This window comes from Emys orbicularis, chromosome 20 (assembly GCF_028017835.1).
Source record: "Emys orbicularis isolate rEmyOrb1 chromosome 20, rEmyOrb1.hap1, whole genome shotgun sequence".
In the NCBI taxonomy this organism is placed as follows: Eukaryota; Metazoa; Chordata; order Testudines; family Emydidae; genus Emys; species Emys orbicularis.
Window position 1 is genome coordinate 1,261,141 of NC_088702.1, and position 19,986 is coordinate 1,281,126.

General features: G+C 63.3%; 1 protein-coding gene across 5 annotated transcripts in view; it reads left to right on the forward strand.

The window, feature by feature from the left end:
* The first annotated feature begins 12,722 nt into the window (after window positions 1-12,722).
* TPM3 (tropomyosin 3) overlaps window positions 12,723-19,986 on the forward strand; it is a 32,473-nt gene continuing 25,209 nt past the window's right edge. For all 5 annotated transcript variants that reach the window (XM_065419865.1, XM_065419867.1, XM_065419866.1 and 2 more), the window contains exons 1-2: window positions 12,723-12,836; window positions 14,243-14,368. In XM_065419865.1, the coding sequence (XP_065275937.1) occupies window positions 12,723-12,836; window positions 14,243-14,368 (240 nt within the window). The remainder of the gene's footprint in view (window positions 12,837-14,242; window positions 14,369-19,986) is intronic.

The following is a 19,986-nucleotide window of genomic DNA, read 5'->3' on the forward strand; positions in this document are numbered from 1 at the left end:
GACGTTGGACTCAGCAGCGATGGAGACATGCTGTGGCTGAGGGGTGCAGAGGGAACTGGAGCGACAGCATTCCAGCAAGGAGGGGGCTGGGCATGAGAGGAAGCATGTCTGAACACGCGACACATGCACACACGCGTGTGCACTCACACGCATGCACACGCCCCCTGGTGAGAGCATAGCGCCCAGGTGCCAACCCGCACGCTCTGCACAGCCAGCGCTGCACTGCCTGGCTCTGTGCCCAGCCTGGCCTCACTGCGGTCCCTGGAGCTCGAATCCCCGACCTGGGGGCACTGGCCGAAGCAGGAGACACCTCCCGGCGCTGTCAGTGCAGAGTGAGGGGGTCCCAGAAGGGGATCCCCAGGGTACGGACTCACCTCCCCATGCACCCCCAACAGACATACATGTTCCCTCGCTGCACCCACAAAACACTTCGCCCTAGCACCACTGACCCCACCCACACACACACACACACACACACACACACATCCCGACACATCACAGGCTCACAAACCTCGCACACGCCCTCCGCGGCCACGGGCCTGTTCCAGGAGCCACTCTGAGCCAGGCCAGGGCACCCGCTCAGCTGCTCCGGCTCGAAAGGGCAGATAACAAAAGGTGCATGTCACAGGCCTTTGTATTTATAGCCTGGGATCACTCACCCTGCCTGCCCCGTCCCGCCAGCCCGGCTTCTCCCCCCAGCTCCAGGAGAGGGGTCGGGGGCTTTCAGGGGCAATCGTCCTGTCTAGGAAGGGTTTGGCAGAACCAACCTCCCTCCTCCTTTCCCCCCCACCCCCGACTGCGACTTGTCTCCCCCAGCCCCAGCCGATTCCTACAGTCCAAGGCCAGAGGGGACCACTGTGATCATCTCATCCGATGGCCTGGAGCACAGGCCGGACCTCTGCCGCCAGAGATTCCTGACGGGACTAGAACAGAGCTTTCAGGGAACCGGCCCTGCGGGGTTGCAGCATCCCCCCAGCCCTGGGTAAATTGTTCCAGGGGTTCATGAAAAATCTGCCCCTTATGTCCAGTCTGAGTTTGCCTAGCCCCAGCTTCCAGCCCTCGGGTTGTGTCAGGCCTTTGCCTGCTGGATTGGAGAGCCCAGGCACAAGCAGCCGTTCCCAGGCAGGTACGATCCCCTGGGCTCAAGTCACCCCTGAGCCTTCGCTTTGTTCAGCGAAACACATGGAGCTGCTGGAGCCTCCCGCTGGGCGGCAGGTTTTCTAACCCTCCTCGCTGAGCCCCCTCCAACGTAGCCACGTCCTCCTTGGACTGCAGGCACCAGACCCGGACGCAGGCGTCCAGCGCCGGTCGCTCCGGTGCCAAGTACAGAGATAAACAACCTCTCTGCTCCCACGCACGACGCCCCTTTCCGTACCACGGGACCGTCACAGCCCGTTCAGCTGACGATTCCCCCCCTCTCCCCCGGTCCCGGCTTCCCAGGACAGAGAAGCCAGGGGGGAGCAGGGCTGTTTGGCAGGGACGAACCCAGGCCAGGCCAGCTCATGCCCGAGTGCAAGATCAGCCTGTGGAGCCTGGATCCTCCCTGCCAGTGGGGGAACAAGGCCCAACCTCTCCCCCAGGGACACCCCCATCCCCTGGGGAAGGGGGTCACACATGGAGGGGGGCTTCCTCCCTGACCCTCTGCCTCCCGCCCCCCATGCCCGCAAGTAGCCCACAGGCCCCTCCATGGCACCTGGAACGGGTCACGACTGCAGCCTGGCCCTGGGGTCCCGGCACAGCCTGCGTCAGGCACCCCTCGGGCCCTGGGGTTCAGGCTGGGAGCGGGCGGTTCAGGGAGGGGGGGGAGCAGCATGGCCCCATGTGAAGGGACAGTGCACGGAGCAGAGCCGCCAGGCCACACATGACACCCCCTCCCCTGAGCCGCTGTCTCTCTGGCCACACGCTTGGAGGATGGAGCTGGGGGGGCCACATCCAGACGCACAAGGAGTCCCGCAGGCCCGGCTCTGCCCGGCCCCTCATGTTCTGTTCTGACTGAGCAGCACGGCCCCCCCTTCGCATGGGGGCAGGTGGCACAGGCCCAGTGCAGAGGGAAGTGGGGGGAGCTGCTGGCTGCAGTGAAATGCTGGTCTCGTTCGAGGGTCAGCCCCCCAAACACACACTCCTGAGTGGTCTGAAAACGTGGGCAGCCTCCCCCCGCCCCCCAGCTCTCCCTTGGAGCCCATGGGCCTGCAGCCCGGCTAGCCCCTGGACACCCCTCGGCCCACGGCCCATGGATCTGCACTTGGGTTTGTTGCCCCCCAACCCCGGAGTTTGTGCTGAGTCTCTCCCCTCGGCCTGACCTTGGTGGCTCCCCGCCCGAGGGGCCGTCAGCGCCCGGCCTGGCTCAGCGTATTGACAGGGCTGGAGCAAGCCCGCGGCCCCCTCCCAAGAGGGGCCTTTCATTAGCGCGTCTGTCGGCTCACATCAGATCAGCCATCAGGGACACGCGCCAGGGCCCGTGGCACCCTCCCCCCCATCCCGGAGACCCACCCCCTCACCCCACCCTGCCTGGGCATGCCCCATCCACCCCAGCTGTTCGGCTCAGATGTGAGGCGCTCTGGCCCTGCAGTGCCCAGCTTTGTCCCTGGAGACGGGGCTGACTGAGCCCGGGGTGCAGAGCAAGGGGCGGTGAGCGGCTCATGCCCAGGATCCGTGCAGGGGGCCTGTGCCTTTCCCGTCCCTTCCTTGTCTCTCCCAGCTGGGGACGGGGATGCTCAAGGTCCCCCAAGCCCCGTTCTTCCGTTCACATCTTCCCCCCCTGCGGCTGGGACCAAGCCCAGAGCAGCTCCCTCCATCAGCCAGCAGGAGGAGGTCACAGCACCACGGGGACCTCTCCCCCTCCCCACAGCCCTCCATGGCCCAGGGGGAGAGGGCCCCAAGGCAGGGCTGGGGAAGGAGCCCAGCAGACAGGACCTGCCCGTGGAACACCGGGATGGGTCTGGGGCCCCTGTGGCTGAGGGGATGCTGGGACCCCAAGTCGCTGTGGTTGGGGATGGGCAGGGGGGGGGGCTGCTCTCTGCCTCCCCCCCCCCCCCCCCCCCCGGGGCCATCTGTTGCCAGGACAAAGGGATCGATGTGTCAGTGGGGGAGGGGGCAGCGGGAACTAATGGTCTGCACCAGAGCTGGGCCATGAGGAGGGAGAGCCCCTGATGCCGACAGAGTAACCCCCCCCCCCAGTCGCCAGTGAGGGGAGACCGCCAGGAAGGGCCTGGCCCTGCCCTGCTGACGCCAGCCGGGCTCTAGGGCAAGGCCAGGGGGGCTGCATGGGGGTGAGAGCAGAAGTAGGCACCCCACCCTCTGTAATAGCCCCCTGCCCTGGAGGGGCTGCCATCACCCCCTTTCGCAGCTGGGCAAACAGGGGCAAACAGAGGGGGAGGGACTTGTCCGTGGTCACCCACCTAGTCTGTGGCTGAGCTGAGAAGAGAACCCAGGAGTCTTGGCTGCCCCCTCCCCCAAAATCCAGCAGACCCCACTCCCCTCCCAGAGCCAGGCTAGAACCCAGGAGTCCTGGCTTCCCAAACCCAGCAGACCCCACTCCCCTCCCAGAGTGGGGCTAGAACTCAGGAGTCCTGGCTTCCCAAACCCAGCAGACCCCACTCCCCTCCCAGAGCCAGGCTAGAACCCAGGAGTCCTGGTGCCAAGCCCACCCTTCACTCTCCGAGAACCAGGCACAGCTCTCTGGCTCCCTGGTGAGAACAGCTCACCCTAGGGGCTCCCGCTCCCTCTCCACCCATCCCTTCAGTGTTGCAGGCCCCGCTGCCCCCCACAGGGTCGCCCAGCCCATCAGAGCTCTGGCCCCCCTGGTGGGTGGGGAGCAGCCCAGTGACCTGGCCAGGTCCCCTCTGCTAGGAGCTGCCTGCATGCACGGACACCTGGCCCGGAGCTGCATGGGAGCCGGCGAGCCAGTGGGAAACGAAGCGACAAGGAGCTGTCCCAGAGCACGCCTGCCCCCCACCCCGCCACAAGCCCCACAAGCTTCTCCCCTCCAACACACCAGCCCCGTCACACCAGGCCAATAACGCACCCCGGTTTCCTCTCCCGGCCCGAAGCTCCTTCCAGCCATAACAGCACACGAGAGCCAGACTCTGCCCTTCCAGCCCGGGCTGGGGGGGTGATAATTGTACTGGGGACTCACGTTCAGGGGGCCCCCACAACATCTGTAATGTGTAAATAAAGTGAAATGGGAGGGTCCCCAAATGTCTCTTGCTGGGCCTGCTTCCGCCATGGAGATGCCACATCTGGAGTAGGTCATGGGCAGCTAGTTATATGAGGATTGCGCACCCAGTGCTGAGATGCGGCTGCCTCTGGGGTTGGATGTGACAGTTGTTTATACAGGGGCGCTCATCCGGTGCTGAGATGCGGCTGCCTCTGGGGTTGGATGTGACAGCTGTTTATACAGGGGCGCTCATCCGGTGCTGAGATGCGGCTGCCTCTGGGGTTGGATGTGACAGCTGTTTATACAGGGACGCTCACCCGGCACTGAGATGCGGCTGCCTCTGGGCTGGGGCACAACAGCAGCTGAACAGCCTCCCAAGAGTTTGGGCCAGAAAGTGGGAATTAATGCAGTGGAGTGTAATTTCCGAGCTGGACTCTGGGCAGGATGCCGAGGGTCACCCCCATCCCCCATGCTGGTGAGCCGGGACGCAAGGTCTCTAGTGACCATGGGGGGCAGGCACTCAGCATTTCAATTAATTCATTCTATTGGTGATGGTCCTTAGCTGAAAGGTGCCGCCTCCAGCAGGGCCCTGTCCCCTAGCATCACACCACTGGGTCAGCACTGACCCAGCCACCCCACTGCCTGCAGCACCTGAGCCAGACCCACCCTGCCCCTCCGGCAGCCCTGCCATGCGGGTGTGACAGGCGCCCATGGGGTGAGCTTTGCACAGGGGTCAATAGTGGGGAGGGGGTCACACCCGGGGGGGGGGGGGGGCTAGGCCGGCTATCTGGTTTGGCTGCTGTGTGCGTGAGTGCCCCTCGCTGGAGCTTGCTGCCCCCTGCACTAGCTCGCTGCCTGCTGGGCAGTGCAAGGGGAAGGAGCCTGGGGCCCGACGTTCCCGGGCAGGGTGAGTTTGGTGCTGCCATCGCAGGCCGGCCGGGTGCCTTAGCCACCGATTGCTGGAGCAGGGCAGTTCACCCTGTTGGGGCTGGAGACGCAGGGCGGGGAGCTCTCTGCATCTGGACAGCAGGATTCAGCCCTGTGCGGGGAGGGGGTCGTGCCCCACCTGGCTTCACCCCTGTGGATTTCACACCTCTGCCCCCACATGCTCAGGCGTCTCGACGGTGCTGGCCGAGGGCCGGGGAGCGGGGCTGGGGTGATGGGGGACGGGGGGGGAGTTCTTTGGAAACAGCTCCTGTTATCGACGGGGTGCGGGCTAGCAACTGCGGCTCGTGGCTCGGGGGCAGCTGGCAGCAGCGCAGGCGGATCGAACCGCATTGATCGGGGGATAATTTAACTCGGAAGGCGGGGGGGTGGGGATTGATGGGTGGTAATTACTGGGAACGAGGACACGTGTGCGTGGTCCGGCCGCTCGAGTGTGCGATTCCCCCCACGGGACGCAGCCGAGTGCGTTTATAAACCGGAGCCGCGCGTGCAGCCCGACCCAGAGCCACACGGGGAGCGCCCGGTCAGCACGCCCGGCTCAGGTAAGGCCCCGGCTCCAGCATTCACCCTCGTTTCTCGGGACGGACTGCCAGCACCGGCAGGGCAGTGAGGGGCACGGAGCCTCGGGAACCCTCCTGCTACCCGCAGCAGGCCAGGGGTGGTTGTGGCTGGTCACAGGCGTGGGGCAAGCTGCCCTTCTCGTTGGCGCTGGAGGACGGGCCCCCGGCCCAGCTCGCGCTGCTTCGGCTGCTCTCCGGGGGCTAGCGCTCCTGCCTTGGCTCCAATCCCTGGCTCCTCTCTGTGATGGGGGAGTTCGGTGCAGCAAAGCGGGGGTGTCTGACGGCACCTACCGTCCCACCTGCCCTGCCCTGGCTGAATAGCAGGGGCAAGGCCGCACCTCTAGCTGCTGAGGGTCACAGAGATCTAGCCCTGGACACCCTCTCTCCATCCATAGGACACGGCCACTCCCACAGGTCCCCAGGCAGGCTCTCAGACCTGCCTGTCCATGCGTCCCGTCCTGTGCCCATCACCGTAGCCTCTGGGCTCCTCCAGGCATTAGCTCTCCAGGCTGAGCCCACCAGACTCCTCCAGATACACGACCCTCCTGATCTGCTCTGTGCCCCGGTGCCGAGAGGCATTTCCCAGACCCCTCCCTAGCCAGGACCGGGGTGCGGGTGCTATCCCTGGTCTGGGGGGCGTGGGGGGGAGACAAGGTGTAGTCAGAACCTGGGGGAGACCCTGCTGTCAACAGCACCACCTGGGAGAGGCTTTTGTGAAGGGGGGGCCTTGCGCTTCCATCCAGCATCCCCCCACCCCCACCCCCAGCAGAGCTGGGCTTTCCGAGAACAGACCCCTGCAGACAGAGCAGGTGAATCTAGGACCCCAAGTCCAGCCTCCCCCCCTCCTACCCCCCGCAAGCATCCAGTGAACTGGTCACTACCGTGATCAGGAGCGAGCCGCGTGCTGCACTGTGCAGCCAGCCATGGGGCTCCCTCTCCTGGGTGGTGGGTCTGGGCTGCGTCCTCGCCCCCATGGCACAAGTGGGCAGCTGGAGACAGACTGGTCAGAGCCACAGAACGGGGGGTCGGGGGTTAGTCTTCCGTAGCCCCGACATCCCCGGGAAGCAGGGCCGGCTGCTGGGAGGATGGGCGGGGAGCAGGGCTGGAGTGAGGACGCTGGGTTCTCTGACCTACTGTCTCTTCCCCAGTCTGTGCTTCAGTTTCCCCATCAGGACAACGGGGCTCATGCTCCTGCCTGGCGCTAGGGGTGAAATGCGCTCCCGTCTGTAACGCCAACCCCTGGCGGGTGGCAGGGACGCTGATCTCACAGGCTTGGTGCCCCTGGGTCCGTCCCCCAGGGACAGTTGCTCACACTGCGTCTCCCTCCCGTCCAAAACATCTAGAGCCGGACTCAGCCCCAGGGTGGGTGGCTGCAGCCACGCTGGCCAGGGGAGCAGCTATGGGCGGTGCAAGGGTGTGGGGGCACGCCTGGGGCATGTGTGTGCAGAGGGGAACCGGGATGGACACAAGAAAAGGACCCTGCCGGCTGGCTGGAGGTTCAGTCCCCCGTTGGCCAGGCCTCAGGAACCCCTCTCCTCTCCTGGAGCTTTGGGCACCAGCAGCTGAGTGGTGTGATGGAGCAGGGAGTGTGGAGGACTGACCTGGGGATGTCGCAGGGGAGTTTTACTGGGACTGTCTGCATGGGGGATGGGAGAGCAGGGGGTGACTTCACTTGAGGGATGATACCTGAGCCTGTAACCTGAGCCGGGAGAGGGTGGGGCCAGGTGACACCTTTGCCTGGGAAACTGGACAAAGGCTGGAGGAGCCGGGGGAAGGCTGGGGGAGACGGCTGGAGGGGGGTTAGTTTGGAGCGGTCTGGGAAAACGAAGGGAACCCCAAGGCTGGGGTCTAAGCTCCCTGCCCCCCAGAGGGATCTGACTAAGGGGTCCTGGTTGTACCTACAAGCCCTGCTTGGGACTGTGTTCCTGTCGTCTAATAAACCTTCCGTTTTACTGGTTGGCTGAACGTCCCGGTGAATCCCAGGAAGTGGGGGTGCAGGGCCCGGACTCCCCCACACTCCGTGACAAGCGGCTGCAGAGAGATGGAGGGCAGAGGGTCCTGCTGGCCTAGATCCTGCTGGTGTAGGGGGAAGGAGTGTGCGTGGGGGGAATGTGTTGAGAGTGTGTGTGGAGATCGTGGTGGTGTGGGAGGGCATGGGAGGGATGGGGGTGGGTGGGAGGGTCATGTGGGATGTGGGGGGACAGGGAGATCATGGGGGGCATATGGGCATGGGGGGGGGTCCGTATCAGAGCATGCAGCACTCCCAATTCTAATGACCACACCCATGGCCAGGTTCCCTGACCAGTGACTCGGTGGCTGCCAGCTCCACCGGGGATGGCTTTGACCCGCAGGGGGCAGGACACAGGCTCTGGCTAGGAATCATTCCCCAGGAGCCCAGTGCATTGGGGCAGGGGGCTGAGTGGGGGGTGCTGATGGGGCACGTGGCTCCCCAGAGGCGGCCCAGGGACCCCCTGCCCTTCTGTAGCCCCCTCCCCACGGGGCTCTCAAGGTGCTGTACAAACAGCAACGAACGAGGCCACACAGCCCCTCAGTGAGGGGGTCAGGACCCTTAGCCCCATGGTACAGAAGGGGAAACTGAGGCATAGGGTGGGGAAGGGACTTGCCCACAAATGGAACAAGAGCCAGGAGTCCTGACTCCCCCTCACCTCACTGAACTCTGCTCCCCTCCCAGAAGGGAAGGAGCCAGCCCACCCGAGGGACCACACAGTGAGGGAGGGGGCTGGGAAGGAGCCCGGCAGTGGGGGTGCGGTGAGGGGGATGGGGCCCATTCTCCCCGCCCGGTTCTACACTGAGCCGTTACGGAGCCGGGGGAGCAGGCCCCAGATACAGCCGGGGTGGGGGTGGGGGTGGGGGGCTGTTAACCCTCACGCTCTCCCTCTTTTTTTCCACAGCGCGCCGGGCCGGACCCCGCCCCTGCCCCTGCCGCTGGCTGATATGTTTGATATTAGGTTGTTTTATTGGAAAACCAACTAAATATCAAACATATTCTTCCGGCGCCAGGGCCGCTCAGCACCGCCCTGGGGCAGACGCCGTCGGCTCTCTCCGCCCACCTGGCTTGGCCTCCCAGCAAGGCCTGCTCCTGGGACCATCCGCGACACTGGCCCGGGGTGGGGGGCAGCTCCCCTCAGATCGGATCTGCCCTTCCCCCTCCTGTCGTTCCTGTCCCCCCTTACAGCTGCCTCCCCCCCTTGCTGCAATAAAGCTGTTTAAGATCCTCTCCCCATCAATGGCGATTGTTTCCCTCCGTGGCACCAAATGTGGAGCAGAGGCGTCCTGCCTGCCCGGGCCAAAGCAAACAGGAGGGCTGAGATCCCAGCACCGGGGGGGCTGAGGGGGCCATGCACAGCCAGGACTTTACCCAAGGAGACGAGACATCTGTTAGTTGCAGGCCTCAGGCCTTTCTGGCCAGACATGGGCCCTTTCCATAGGCACCAGTACCGTGCTGCCTGGCTACGGGGCAGGGAGCAGCGCAGCCCCTGGGGCTCATCCCCCCCAGGGCCAATAGAACAGATGCCCCCATCCCTTGAGTCCAGTGGGCTGAGCTGAGCCCCCATCCCCGCGCACAGACAAAGCACTGTCTCTCCTGGCCCTGCTGCCAAGATGGGGTTGGGTTACCTGGCCCCCTCAGGCACCTGTCGTCCATGGCACCCAGGGTCCAGACCGGGGCCTCGGGCCGGGCCCAGGCCCCTTCCCACCTCCTGGCCGGGCGGCTGGAATCTCCTGGGCGGATGGTTGGGATGGCAGCGGTGTCACACACGCGCCAGCTGTCAGCTTTCGGTTTCAGGAATGGAATGAACTCGGCCTTGAATAAACATGGCCCCGCGCCCGCCGCCCTCGCTGTGGGGATTGTTCTCCGAGGCGCCTGGGGTTTATTTCAAGCTCCGAGGCAGCGCGCTGCAGAAACAAAGGGCCTGGGGGCCAGGGGTGCTCTGTGCGGGCCGCTCCCCTTGCCTGCCCCATCCCCAGCTCCCCCAAGCCTGGGCCAGGGTGCCAGGCCGTGTCCCCCCCCCACACACTGCTGATGCTGCCTGTGGCTCTGCGGACGGAGGCCACGTTTCTGGTCCTCTGTGGGCAGGGCCTGGCCTGGCTCTGCTCAGGCGTCGGGGATCCGGCCGTGCAAGGGGCAGCTTTTCGGAAGCTCAGCTCCCGGCTCACGCCCGTCACTGGGGAATCCACCCTCAGGCATGGGGGTCAGGGCCCCCTGAAGAGCCCAGAGCAGTAATGGGGGGAAGCAGTGGAGATTTTGTCTGGGCAGAGCCCTTGCCCCCAGCTCCTGGCACCACCCCCCTAAAGCCATCAGACCTGCCTGCCCAGCACAGGCCCCCACGGAGAGCAGAGTGGATCCCCCCGCCACGCCGCCCCATCAGACACCTCTGTGCCACGCATTGGGTGGGTCTGGGCTAGGCTCCGGGGCTCCCACTAAGTGCCCGGCTGCGCTGCAGCCCGAGACATTCCCAGTTTCTCTTTCCTGAGCTGGGCAGAGCCAGCCCCTGGATTTACTCCTGTCTCCCGCAGCATCTGCCTGCCCCAGCCTCCAGACCCACTTGAGAGGGGCATCTCCGCGGCAGCACTGAGCCAAGCACCCAGGGAGAGCGTGCGCCCCGTCTGACCCCAGCCCGAGGCAGACCTTGCCCATCCGTCCCCAGCAGAGACCCCCTGCTCCCAGGCCTGCCTGAGAGAGCCCTCTCCTATGTAACCCTAATACAGACCTCGTTACCCCACCCCTCCCCATCGAGCCTCTTCCCTCCCAGCCCCCTGGAGCCCCCTCCCCATCTGACACCCACACAGACTCCGCCACACCCCCATTCTTTTCTCTCTGAGGTTCCCCAGCTGTTCATGAACAGAGGAAAGTGCTTTGGGCGGAGGCCTGGGGGTGGGGTACAGCCAGGGGCTTGGCCTGGGGTTGGGACACTGCAAATCCTCCAGGAATGTGGATAAAACACAGGGGCCGAGGTTCCTCACTGACCCCGGGTCTCAGACATCCCTGCCCCCATCCGCCCCCCAGGGGCATGGTGTGGTGCAGAACGGGCGGGCGGGCAGCAAAGTGCAGCAGGAGCAGCAGGACCAAGAGAGGGCGTTTTCCTGCTCAGGGCACAGGCTGCCCTCTGCCCCCCAAGGCCAGCGCACCACCTGATGGGAGGTGGGGCCTGGGCCTGGCAGACCGTGGACAGCGTCCCTGGACACCCGTTCCTGCCCATCAGCCTGCAGGGCACGGAGCCCCCAGTGGCTCAGCCAGTCAGCCTGGGGGTGCCATTCCTGTGCCCCCGTAGAGCATCTCCAGGCCCTTGCAGCGCCCTGCACACCTGTCTCACGGGCTGCCCTCCCCTGGGCCCTGGCAGCAGCTGCAGGCCACACCTGTGCCCCAGGGGCAGGTGCCGTGAGTGGGTCCAGCCCCCTCTCTCCCCATCATGCGGAGGCCACGGGAGCTGCTTCCCAGTCGGTCAAACACACACCCACACACCCCGGTGTAATTGGGGAGCCCGGCGCTGCGGCTAAGCCCAGCTCTCTCAGTGGGGTTGCCTTCATGCCGTCGTTGTTCCCCTCCTTTGATCTTGGGGAGGTCAACACCTTGGCCATGCCCAGGGGCCAGTGCTAATGTCGGGCCTGAGCAGGCAGGGCCGTGCGGAGGGGCGCCTGCTCCCGGGACTCAGATGAAGCCCGCTCAGGTCAGCCGGAGTCGTTCCCACAGGCTTTGGCTCAGGCCCCGTGGGGGCTCCGTGTGGGAGCTGCGCTGCCCGCAGAACCAGGGAGAACCCGTGGGCAGCGAGTCTCGCCAGCTGCAGACTTCACTATGAGGTTCCCTGCCCTTTTCCCCTGCAGGCCCCCGGGAACTTCCCCACTGGTGCTGAAAGGAGCAGGACCGGGCCCCTTTGCCCCATCCCTCTATAAAGCTTGTGGAGTAGCTGGCTCCCCCCAGTGGGACGGGAATAGTGGGGTGAGTGAGGTGCAGCCCCACTGAGGGTGCATGAGAGGGCCCTGTGGTGCCGTCCATCTGCAAAGGGCTTTATCTGGCAATGGGCGAATCCCCTGGAAAGCCGGCCAGGGTCAGGCTCAGAGAGGGGAAGGGACTCACCTAAGGCCACAGAATGAGACACTTGTTCAGGAACAGAACCCAGGAGTCCTGGCTCCCTCCCTCCCTCCTCTAACCATTAGACTCCAATCCAGAGCTGGGAGTAGAACCCAGGTGTCCTGGCTCCCAGCCCCCCCTGCTCTAACCACTAGCCTCCCTTCCCAGTCCTGGCTCCCAGACCTCTGTTCAGACCCATAGGCTCTGCTGCCTGCCGAGAGGGCCAGAAGGGTCTGTGTTCACTCAGCGGCTCTCCCTGGGGAGGGGAGCATGAGCCCGCCCGGCACCAAGTACCAATACAGGGAACAGATCAGTGATAACGGGCCCTTCAGTCTAGCTGCCAAAGGTCTGACACAGTCCCAGGGCTGGCAGTTGACCCTGGACACACGAAGGCTGGACCCAATGTCGGACAGCGTCAGCGAAGGGCGTTACCCCGGGAACAATGTCCCAAGGCCGGGAGGTGGGAGGGGGTGGGGAGACTCTCCATCACGGCCGCGTTTGGACTCCGGATTGGCTGTTTTCCGAAGATTTGCCCTAGGAGTTGGGGGGGGGGGGCAGGTATCTGGCCTGGGCTAACCTCTGGCCTTGGGATCTGTGACTCTCGGAAGAGCAGGGGATCTCCCCCCATCACCCCCAGCCCACAGAGCTGCCTGTGCTTTTTATAACCATCTCCCAGCTGTCCCACGGGGGCCCAAATATGGCCCTGTCCATGAAGTCACTGAGCAGGCATCCCCCCACCCCCGCGCTCCCCAGGCGTGCACTGAGACAATGGGACCCTGTGGACAGACATTTCGGGAGCGAGAGGAGGCGGCTCAGCCCAAGAAAGGCAAAGGCCCCGAGCCAGCTGTCAGGGGCGTATTGATAAAACCCTCGGCCGGGGAGGGGGCCAGGCACTCGGCAGCCCCAGCCCGACTCATCCCCACCTTGCTGCTAGTCCCCGCCAGCCAGAGGCGCCCCAGCCCCGCAGGTGAAGATGGAGGCCATAAAGAAGAAGATGCAGATGCTGAAGCTGGACAAGGAGAACGCCTTGGACCGGGCTGAGCAGGCGGAGGCTGAGCAGAAGCAGGCGGAGGAGAGGAGCAAACAGGTGGGAAAGAGAGGCAGGCGCTGTCCCTAACCCAGCCCTCTCCCCGGGGTTGGGGGCAGACTCCTGCCCCGGCCAGAGACCTAGTAGCCTCTGGCCCCCCTCATGGCGGAGAGCGGCACTTACCCCAGGGAAAGGCAGCTGCCCCCAGGAGCCCAGCGGCTCCCCCTTGGGGAGACTCACTCCAATGCTGGGGGGGCTCCTATTGCTCCCCCTGGGATGGGGCTCGTCCCGTATCTCCAGAGCAGGAGGACTGCTGCGTGTCGGCGTCCCTCAGGGGACCTGCCCTCGGCTCCTCCAGCCCTGGGCACGGACATGCAGGAGTCGAGTCTGTGGGTACAAGTGGCGCTGCCGCGAGCCCCGGGGGGTGCAGCAGACCCGGGAGGGGACAGGTCCACAAACTGGGAATGCCCGTCACCTCCCGGATGCCTGGGCACACGCAGACGCTGGTCCAGACACACTCATCCATACCTACGACACAGCCAGTCAGCCAGGCAAACACCCACATGCCAGCTCGCAGCCAGATGCACTGGGACTCACAGGTACATGCACTGCCACGCACGGTGCTGGAGTCCAGGGGGGCACTCGGAACGTACCTGAGGGAAGAATGTGGTACGTGGTGTGTGTACCACCACCAGCTTCCGTGCCCAATATACAGCATACATACACACAGATTGTGTGTCCTGAACACACCCACTCCATGGATTGTGTGCCCCGTAAATACCACACTCACAAACCCACCCCCATAGATTGTGGGTCACACGAACACCAATCGTGTGCCCAGTGCTGAAGCCTGCTCCAGTCCTCTAGGCCTTTCACACACCGCCCAGCTGAGCCCGGCCTTTCCCCGGGAAGCGATGCAGCAGCAGCTCAGCTGTGGAGTCCAGAGTCGCAGCGGGAGGGATGGGAGGTGGGTTTGGGATTTAGCAGAACCTGGGCTCTGACATCCTGCCGCAGCGCACCAGGGAGACGACTCAGGAGGGCAGCTCTACAGGAGCCATTAAACCGGGGCCGCCAGCAGCACAGGTCGGCCCCGTGCAGCTCCCCACTCACCGGGCAGAAGAAACTTTCCATTTGGGGCCCGATTCTCCCCTCGTTTGCCCTGCTACACACCAGGAGGGACTGCACCCAGGTCAATGGACCCCACTGGCCTCAGTGAGCTGAGAGTCAGGCCCTTCGTGCCCGTGTGCAACCGACCCCCCCCCCCACTGGCCCCACTGCCCACGAACTGCAGATCTGTATCACGGGGGAGGAGATGGGGGGCAGTGTCTGCTTGTGCCTAAGGCCAGCACTGGGCATAAACTGGGCAAGGTGGGGTGCTCAGCGTCCCAGAGGGCACGGGTGGGGTGGCTGGGTGGGCAGCAGCTCCCAGGTGCCAGCTGTAACATGACGCCTCTTGCCATTGGTAGCTGGAGGATGAGCTGGCGGCCATGCAGAAGAAGCTGAAGGGGACGGAGGACGAGCTGGACAAATACTCAGAGGCCCTGAAAGATGCCCAGGAGAAGCTGGAGCTGGCTGAGAAGAAGGCAGCAGACGTACGTATGGCAGCGCCAGGCCCCGCCACCTGCCTGGGAGCGCACACGCGCACAGTGACACAGACAGGCATGGTGACACACAGAACACAGACACAGTCACACCCAGGAACAGGTCACACACACACACACTCCCTCTCTGTCCCCCGCAGCCTGTACAAGCAGCTGCTCTAACTGTAACTCCTCAGCACCAGAGCTGCTGCCATGAAGAGCAAACCACACCTCCCACAGCCCGGGCTTGGGCTCCCTCCGGCCCTCCTGGTTTACCTTCTGTTCCTGTTTCTGTAGAGAAGAAACTAACCAGCATCAACTGAAGCGGTGCCTGGAGCCCCTGCCTCAGCAAGCAGCTCTCTGGGGCGAGAGGGAGCCCCAAGGCTGGGCACCAGAGGTCAGATCCGTCTCTCTTACACCACGGGGGTCACTGGGCCGGAGCCTCCCAGCTGACTGAGCTGTGCTCCAGCTGTATGCTCCCCCAGTCCTGGGGCTGCCTGGGACCACCTTGGTCCCTAGCATAACGTAGAGCAGCCTCGGGGCTTCTCTATCTAACACCCAGCTGCCGAGGGGCAGTTCTGGTAGGCACAGGGGCACGCTGGCTGCGTCTCCCTTCCCCATAACATGCTGAAGGCTGGGGTGGGGGTGGGGGGGCACATAAGAACTGCTACAGTAGCTTGATGCCATCCAAAGATTTCCCCAGGCAGGAGCCAGGTGCTGCCCCCACAATGGCCCTGACAGAAACCTGTCACTGGGTCAGTGCGTCAGCGGCATGCGAGCGCCGGGCTTACGCAGGCAGTATTAATAGGCTGCCCACATACCTGTCTATTCAAGCAGAGCTTGGGTTTCAGGCTGCCACATGAGATGAGCTAGCCCAGCGCTGCCCCTCCAGGGCCTGGCATGCTCATGGGGAGCAGGATGCTGCTCTGGGCTGCTTTGTTCATGCAGATGGGATTTTACCCATGGCCTCTGTACTGCCCCCACCCGCCCCCACCCCGGGGTGGAGCGAGAGGAATTAGTCACCCTCCCCCATTAAAGGCCTTGCCTGCACTGGAAGCTTCGGCCATGATCCAGCTGCTGGGGCTGACAAGCACAGCTGCTGTTTCCACCTCCGGGAAACCGGCCTAACCTGCCCCGGTGCAGATCTTGCTCTAAAGGGGTTTCATCCTGTCTACACCAGGGATCTGTGCCCACGCAGCTGTACCAGGGCTGGAACAGGAGCAAACCCCAGGGCAGGCCAGGCCTCAGCCACCCGAGACAGACCCCATGCAGCTGCCCGAGGGCTCGCGCCCGGGGACCTGGGCTTGGGTTCATTCCCAGCTGGAGCGCGAGGAAGGCTCTAGAGGGGAGAGTGAGCCAGACAAAGGACTGGAGGCAGCACCACCCCGGGGAGAGGGAGAGCGAAGAGAAGGGGCAGGAGCAGCAGTGAATGGCTGTGTGTGTGTGTGTGTGTGCGTGCGTGCGTGCGTGTGTGTGCGCGCGTCTCTCTCCGCTGGTCTCTGCTCAATTAAAGCACTTGATGGTGATAATCAGAGAGGCGACAGATGGCAGGGAAGGCTGACGGCACAGAGATGACACCCTGCCCGGGATTTGCTCCTGCCCGGAGGCTGGGCTGTCTGGCTCTAGGAATAAGGGTGCTTATCCCCAGCCCTTGAGCACAAATCATCACCGGAGAACGGAGAAAGCGTGGCCAGGGCTGATCAGCATCCCTCCCGAGCCTCCATCCCTCTGTGCGCGAGAGAGAAAGCGGACTCCGGTCTGAGTTCGGATTAGGGTTAGCGTCACCTCCAGGTCACCAGTCCGGATCCAGCCCAGTATGCTGGGGGCTGCTGGTCATTCAGGGGCCCCTAGTCTCAGTCCAGGTCCTAGCAGACAGGGGTGCACCCTGCAGTTGACTGCCCCCCTTCTTGTAGGTCTCAGCAGAGGCCAAGGATTGGATGGGGCTCGGAGCCTGAACTCCCCTCTCACCTCTAGAGGTGGCAGGGCTGAGACGTGCAGGTGGGAGCCCGGGTGTGGGGAAGCTCACTCTGTGCCCAGGGTGCCCTTCTCCTGAGGATAAAGGGCCTCTGCCAGGGCACCTCTCACCAGCAGGAAAATCCCCTTTGAAGAGACTCTGCCGTGCCAATGTGACGGTGGGTGTGCGGCGCACATGGTGTGCACACGGAGTGAGTGGGTGTGCACAGGTGTGAGAGGGTGTGCGGTGTGCACAGGGCTGTGCAGTGGGTGTGCAGTGTGCACAGGTGTGAGAGGGTGTGCAGCGTACAAGGTGGGCACAGGGCTGTGCAGTGTGCACAGGGGTGAGAGGGTGTGCAGCGTGCAAGGTGTGCACAGGGCTGTGCAGTGGGTGTGCAGTGTGCACAGGGGTGAGAGGGTGTGCAGCGTGCAAGGTGTGCACAGGGCTGTGCAGTGGGTGTGCAGTGTGCACAGGTATGAGAAGGTGTGCAGCGTGCAAGGTGTGCACAGGGCTGTGCAGTGGTTGTGCGGTGTGCACAGGGGTGAGAGGGTGTGCAGCGTGCAAGGTGTGCACAGGGCTGTGCAGTGAGTGTGCAGTGTGCACAGGGGTGAGAGGGTGTGCAGTGTGCACACAGAGTCAGTGGGTGTACCTGTGTGTATGAGTGCGTGGTGGTGCAGTGCACAGTCAAAATCAGCGGCAGGAAGGGACGTCCCCGTCTCCCAGTGCTGGTCAGTGGCTCCCAGGGCAGCCCTGCGGCATGGCAGGGAAAGCAGCTGCAGAGCTGTGACAATGTGGAGTCACAGACCGCACAGCCTGACCACAATGAGCAATGGGAGAGATAAGGATATTTTCAGCCGCTGGGTTCTTCCGGCCCCTGCTGCTACACAGCCTCTTAGCCAGGGATCAGACTGTGCAGCCTGCCATGGTGTGTGCACATCTCACCGCTTTCACAGAGCAGCCAGGAAAGCAGGGCGGAAACCTGCTGTTGTGCTCCACGCCCTGGGCATGGATGCAAAGGGGCAGAAAGACCCTCCCAGGAAACAGTGCAGGAAGCACTGCCCAGTCTGCATCCCCTGGGCAGGAGGCCCAGGTGCAAGGGATTCTGGGGCAGGTCCGGGGAAGATGGAGGGCATGTCCGGGGCGGGAAAGGCAGTGGTTTGGATGATCCTGTGCCCCAGCGAGACTCTGCCTCTGCAATGGCCCATAGGGGCTGTTGGAACCAGGCTCCAGCAGCTCCTGAACAGAGAAGGTGCAACCCCCTCCCCTGAACTCCTGCTCCGAGCGCTGGCTCAGGAGTGAATCTGGGCCTACCGTCGCAGCAACATCCGGTGCAGGGATCCAGATCATCATCAGGGGCTGGAGTCCCTCCCTCCTGCTCCCGTGCGAGCCTAATACAGCTCCCTTTGGGGGAGCAGCTTCCCCGCAACCCAGGCTGGGGAGTTCTGCGCAGGCAGAGTTAGAGAGGAAGCAGTGCCAGGCCGGGGGCCGGCAGGGTGGGGAGCGGCGTGTTTCCAGGGGCAGAGTTGATGGGCCGGGGGGATGCAGGGAGGTAGCTCTCAGGTGAGCTGAGCTGCAGAGGAGAAGGCTTCTGCACAGCCATGGTGCGAAGAAGTGGCACTGAGGATGCTGTTGCCGTTGATGGGGGTAGAGAGAGAACCTGTAGTTTGAAAGCCAAGACAACGGGGGACAGATGTGGGCTGTACGGCTCCGAGACCTCTGCCCGGGATCCAGGCCAGCTACAACCTGCCTGTGACCTTAGGAATCCTTGTGTCCCCTGTGCTGTGGAAACAGAAACGGCATCGTCGGCCTGGGCTGGGGCAGGGTGGAAGCACTGCTATTGTTGGCCGCGGTTTCCAGGAAAACAATGGCACGAGTGGCATAGGGTTTCGCTCAGCGCCGTCGTCCTCCCATCAATCATGGGGCTAAGGGCCGTCAGAGTCCCGCGCAGCTGCTGCATGGAATTAGAAGGGGATAAGCTGTTCAGATTCATCATCCACAGGGATTTGAGGGATGAAGGAGCTTTCACCACCTTTCACTCGCCCGCCGCCCATGGTGGGAACGTGATGACCCCTGGGAGAATGCCTGAGTTGAAACCAGGAGGAGAAAGTGTCCCCTGCCGATGGGAACCAGAAACAAGTCCCCGATAGTTACTGAGCCGTGGGTGCAGCCCGGAGGTGCAGCTGGGTTCCCCAGGACAGTGCGAGTTAGGAATATGCACCTTTCAGTGCCAAGCCCTGCTGGTCAATCAGGCGCTGCCGGGAGATACAGGACAAAGAAGGCAGGGTGATCTCCGAGCCCCCGGCTCTAAAGGCCAGTCTGGAGAGCCAGTTATTAAAGTGCAGCCGAGACGGTTGGTAAAGCCCTTGGGGAGGGGCAGGCTGCAGAGCCATAGTGCTGGTGCAATGGGCGTGCAAACAGGAACACTTTGGCTCCACACCAGCCGCAGCCTGGCCGGAGACGTTTCTTCAACCCCTGTGGCTTTGCTCAGGGCTTCCTCCTTTAGGCCCCGGGTCAGCAAGGTACTTAGCGATGTGAGTAATCCCAGTGTACTACGTCTGTGCTTAAAGTCTGGCTCATGCTTAAGGACCTTTCTGAATTGGGGCCTTAAGCAATAAAGACGAGGCCTCTCTGGCCAGTGGGTTCTGGGGTTTTCTTTCCTCTCCATCTCGCCCTCTTTCTTTCCACTTTCCCCCAGCTCCTCTTTCCAGTCCCCTCTTGCTATAGTTTTCTGGGCTCTCCAGGTTCTCAGGGGCTTGGTCTCACCACACACAGTAAGTTCAAATCTGGGCATCCTTACACAGGCAAATCTCTCCATTGAGTCAGTAGGGATTTTCTCTGCGTGTGGATGGAGGAAAGAGCTCAGGACTTGGACCATGCAAAGTACAGCTAAGGACAAAACTGCCTGTTAGTTTTACCCAGCAGAAAAAGGGCACTTTCCCTCGAGTCCATCTACACACTGAGGTTGCACCGGATTAATTTAAATCAGATTGAAAACCAGTATAGTTAAACCTCTGTGTAGACACACTCGTATCGGTTTAAAGCTGGTTGCAGTGGCGTTGCTTGCACCTGTACATTTCCCAGTGTGAGCTGCACCAATATCAGCTGGGTTGTAATCGATTGAAGACAGTCCACGCACAGATACCTAAATCGTTGTGAAATCACACCAGTGCAGCTTTGTGTGGCGAGCAGGCCTTGGCTGAGGAGTCAGGTGTATTTCACACTTCCCAGCCTGCAGGGCCGGCGCTTCCACTAGGCGACCCTAGGCGGTCGCCTAGGGCGGCAGGATTTGGGGGGCGGCAATTCGGCGGCAGGGGGTCCTTCTGCTCTGCGTCTTTGGGGCGCTTCGGCGGCGGGTCCTTCACTCGCTCCAGGACCCACCGCCGAAGCGCCCCGAAGACGCGGAGCGGAAGGACCCCTGCCACCGAATGTTCTGAGGAGGAGCGCTGCTGCCTAGGGCGGCAAAAACCCTGGCACCGCTCCTGCCAGCCTGACACTGTGTGTGGCAAGCATGTCTGAACCGTGGCTGCTCTGGCCGCAGCAGGGGCGGAGCATGGCTTCTTGAACCTGTGCCAAAGCTTCCACACACATGAGGGAAGGCTACAACATGTGACTTCATAAGACGGTCATAGCACACTGTCGGGGGAACAGAAATAGTGCCACGGAAAAGATGTGCGGC